A 1904-nucleotide genomic window follows, 5' to 3' on the forward strand; every position below is an offset into this window, starting at 1 on the left:
CCCTGGGGGATGGACAACAGAAAAGTGGGTGAAGTGAGACATTGAACAGTGTAAGATATGACAAAATAATAATTTATAAATTATCAAGGGTTCATGGGGGGCAGCAGGGAGGGAGAGGGAAAAATGAGCTGATACCAGAGGCTTGGATGGAGAGCAAATGTTTTGAGAATAATGAAGGCAGTGAATGTACAGATGTGCTTTACATAATTGATGCATGTATGGATTGTGATAAGAGTTGTATGCGTCCCCAATAAAATGATTTAAAAAACCAAAAAGCAACCCAGGACATAATTGAAGTTGATTGCTAGTTGCTTTAACAAATTGCCAATACTGTGATGATTTTCAACTTTGTCTTCCTATTAGAATTTCCTGGACACTCCAGAAAAACCTGCAAGCCCAGGCAACATTTAGACCAATTAGTTTAGAATTTCTATGGGTGAAACCCAAGCATTGGTATGTTAAAAAAAATTGTTCTCTAATGATTTCAACATCCAGTTAAGGGTGCAAACAACTAGATGATATCAAGCTGAACTACATGCCAAAATAGGCAGATACAAGAAAAATTCATTAAAGCATATGGCATTGAGCGTTCTGTGAGGGAAAAATGTATAATGTAGTGATGATGAGCAAGAGTGTTAACAGACTTAAATGTAAAGTGTTTGGAATTGTTTCTGGAATAGTCTTCATTTATGCTTGAAGCATATTTGATCTGCCTATGTATTTTAAAAGAAAGTATCTTATTCTTTTGTTATCGAGCATATCCCTACAACATGTGTATCAATTCAACAATTTCTACTTGTACAATTCAGTGACGTTGATTAACTCTTTCCCAACCGTTCTCCCTTTCCTTTTCCTTCTCAATAACCCTAAACTCCCGGCCCTCAGTTTCCTGCCCAACCGTCCCAGTTGCTGCTATCCAGCTGATCCCTCATAGAGCTGCAAAGAGCACATTTCAAATCCTCCTAACTATGGCTAGATCACTTTCAGGGTTACTTTCACCATTGAGTCTGATTCAGACACAAAATGACCACTGGTTGGCTTTCCCATAATTCCCTGTATTGGTAAATCAGTGGAAACCAGGCAAGAGGCTAATGATAAGGTGAACCAATAGGGAAGCAACAGTAATGGCAGCTAAAACCTAGTGAAGCACTTTAGCAATGACCAGACATTTAGGATTCTGAAGAGATGCCCCAGATGAAAAGTTAATTGCAGTGGTTCCCTCAGTGACTTAGGGGCTGTCTGAAGATCTCACTGCCATCAAGTCGATCCTGATTCATTATGACCCTGGAAGGCAGGGTAGAACTGCCCTTTTGAGTTTCCAGGCCTTTAAATCTTTATGGGAATAATTGGTCTCAATTTTCTCCCAGAGAGTGGCTGGTGGGTTTGAACTCCCTGATGTTGTGCTTAGCAGCTCAGTGAGTAGCCCACTATGCTACCAGGGCTCCCTTGCCCGAATGTATGATAAATAAGATGTAATTTCAGACATTTTGTATAAAACAAAGAAAGGTGTTGTAATTTCAGACGTTTTGTATAAAACAAAGAAAGGTGATGGCATATGAAATTGGAAATTATATCTCACTTTATTACATTCTAAAATTTTAAAGCAGCAGAAACATAGAGTATATTTCCTCAGCTTTGAGTGTATAAGAAAATACTTTTTTAGACAAACTATATTTAATTCTATAATTCATACAAATTTTCTATTCTGATAAATTATTATCATTATTACTTTGCTTGGAAAATAATATAATGATAGTAATTTATTAATCATTGCTCTCAGTGAGTTACAACAGTACCAAAAATCATCGTACTGAATCTTCATACCATCTCTTTAAGGTAAATACTATTACTGTCCCCATTTGACAGATTAGGAAACTGAAGTCCAAAAAATGAAGTTACAAATT

General features: G+C 36.9%; 1 protein-coding gene across 1 annotated transcript in view; it reads right to left on the minus strand.

Annotated features, from left to right (window-relative positions):
* The window catches only part of CCDC83 (coiled-coil domain containing 83), a 67120-nt gene that overhangs the window by 27422 nt on the left and 37794 nt on the right, over positions 1 to 1904 (minus strand). The window contains exon 5 of the mRNA XM_004708948.1: positions 1580 to 1590. Coding sequence (XP_004709005.1) covers positions 1580 to 1590 — 11 coding nt within the window. The remainder of the gene's footprint in view (positions 1 to 1579; positions 1591 to 1904) is intronic.

Source organism: Echinops telfairi, unplaced genomic scaffold (genome assembly GCF_000313985.2).
Source record: "Echinops telfairi isolate 266 unplaced genomic scaffold, ASM31398v2 ScPeMD7_1713;HRSCAF=2227, whole genome shotgun sequence".
In the NCBI taxonomy this organism is placed as follows: domain Eukaryota; kingdom Metazoa; phylum Chordata; class Mammalia; order Afrosoricida; family Tenrecidae; genus Echinops; species Echinops telfairi.